General features: G+C 43.2%; 1 protein-coding gene across 1 annotated transcript; it reads right to left on the bottom strand.

Annotated features, from left to right (window-relative positions):
* Nucleotides 1-215: 215 nt before the first annotated feature.
* LOC112914189 (small ribosomal subunit protein eS27-like) lies at nt 216-503 on the bottom strand. Its single transcript, XM_025991194.1, has one exon. The coding sequence runs from the start codon at nt 501-503 to the stop codon at nt 216-218; it is 288 nt and encodes a 95-aa protein (XP_025846979.1).
* Nucleotides 504-916: the final 413 nt, after the last annotated feature.

Below are 916 nucleotides of genomic sequence, written 5' to 3'. Positions count from 1 at the left end.
TGGCTCCGTGGTTGAGCGTCTGCCTTTGGCTCAGGTCGTGATCCCAGGGTCCTGGGATCAAGTTCCCCATTGGGCTCCCCGCAGGGAGCCTGCTTCTCCTTCTGCCTATGTCTCTGCCTTTCTGTATGTCTCTCATGACTAAATAAACAAAAATACTTTGAAAAACAAACAAACAAATAAATAAATAAAATGTGTTTATTGGGATAGTTTCCCACTCATCTTGGTACAGGGGGCATTGGGTGCTGCTTCTGTGTGAAGGAGCATCCTTCTCTAAGCCTTGCATTTCCTTCTGTAGGCTGGCAGAGGATGGTGGAGCAGCCAACACACAAAACCACTCGTTGTGCATGGCTACTGAGAGTGGTGATCTTATAGCATTGTGAGAATTTCACATCCATGAAGTAGGAATTGGTGTTCTGCACTAGGTGCTTCTTCTTGTGTTTCCTCTTCTCCTTTTCTGGAGGGGTGGGAGGTGGGGGGAACTCTGTGAAAGAGAGGGATCCCATTTTCTTGATAAGGAAATGCTGATGTCACAATCATAAGGCTTAGTCTGTACTCTCTCCCAAATTTGCACCTTAAGGAAATGAAACGACATATTGGACCATAACAGCACTAGTTTTCATTGCTTCATATTGCTCTCTGATTATCGCATGGAGGCAGCATGTTTCCTCTTTTATCATGTCTTCATTTTTGTGCATAATCCTTGACCTGTAACAGGCATTCTTTTCCTATTAAAATAAATTGAATTCTTATATAAGACTTCCTTTCTGAGCAACAAAAAATAAAGACTCATATTCAAGAATGTCTGAATGTCCCTCGAATGTAAGAACATCAGAATAGATAGGAAGGGGCAGACACAGTGCCATGAAAGTCTTCGGAGTAGCCATGAGAGTTCAGCAACCTCTTCATCAAGCCTCAG

The sequence above is a fragment of the Vulpes vulpes genome, chromosome 1 (genome assembly GCF_048418805.1).
Source record: "Vulpes vulpes isolate BD-2025 chromosome 1, VulVul3, whole genome shotgun sequence".
Taxonomy (NCBI): Eukaryota; Metazoa; Chordata; class Mammalia; order Carnivora; family Canidae; genus Vulpes; species Vulpes vulpes.
The sequence above is the reverse complement of the archived record's forward strand: the minus strand, read 5'-3'. Positions and strand labels throughout refer to the sequence as shown.

Excerpts from the sequence above, each read along its gene's own strand:
- LOC112914189 (XM_025991194.1), bottom strand. The coding sequence starts at position 503 with ATGGGATCCCTCTCTTTCACAGAGTTCCCCCCACCTCCCACCCCTCCA.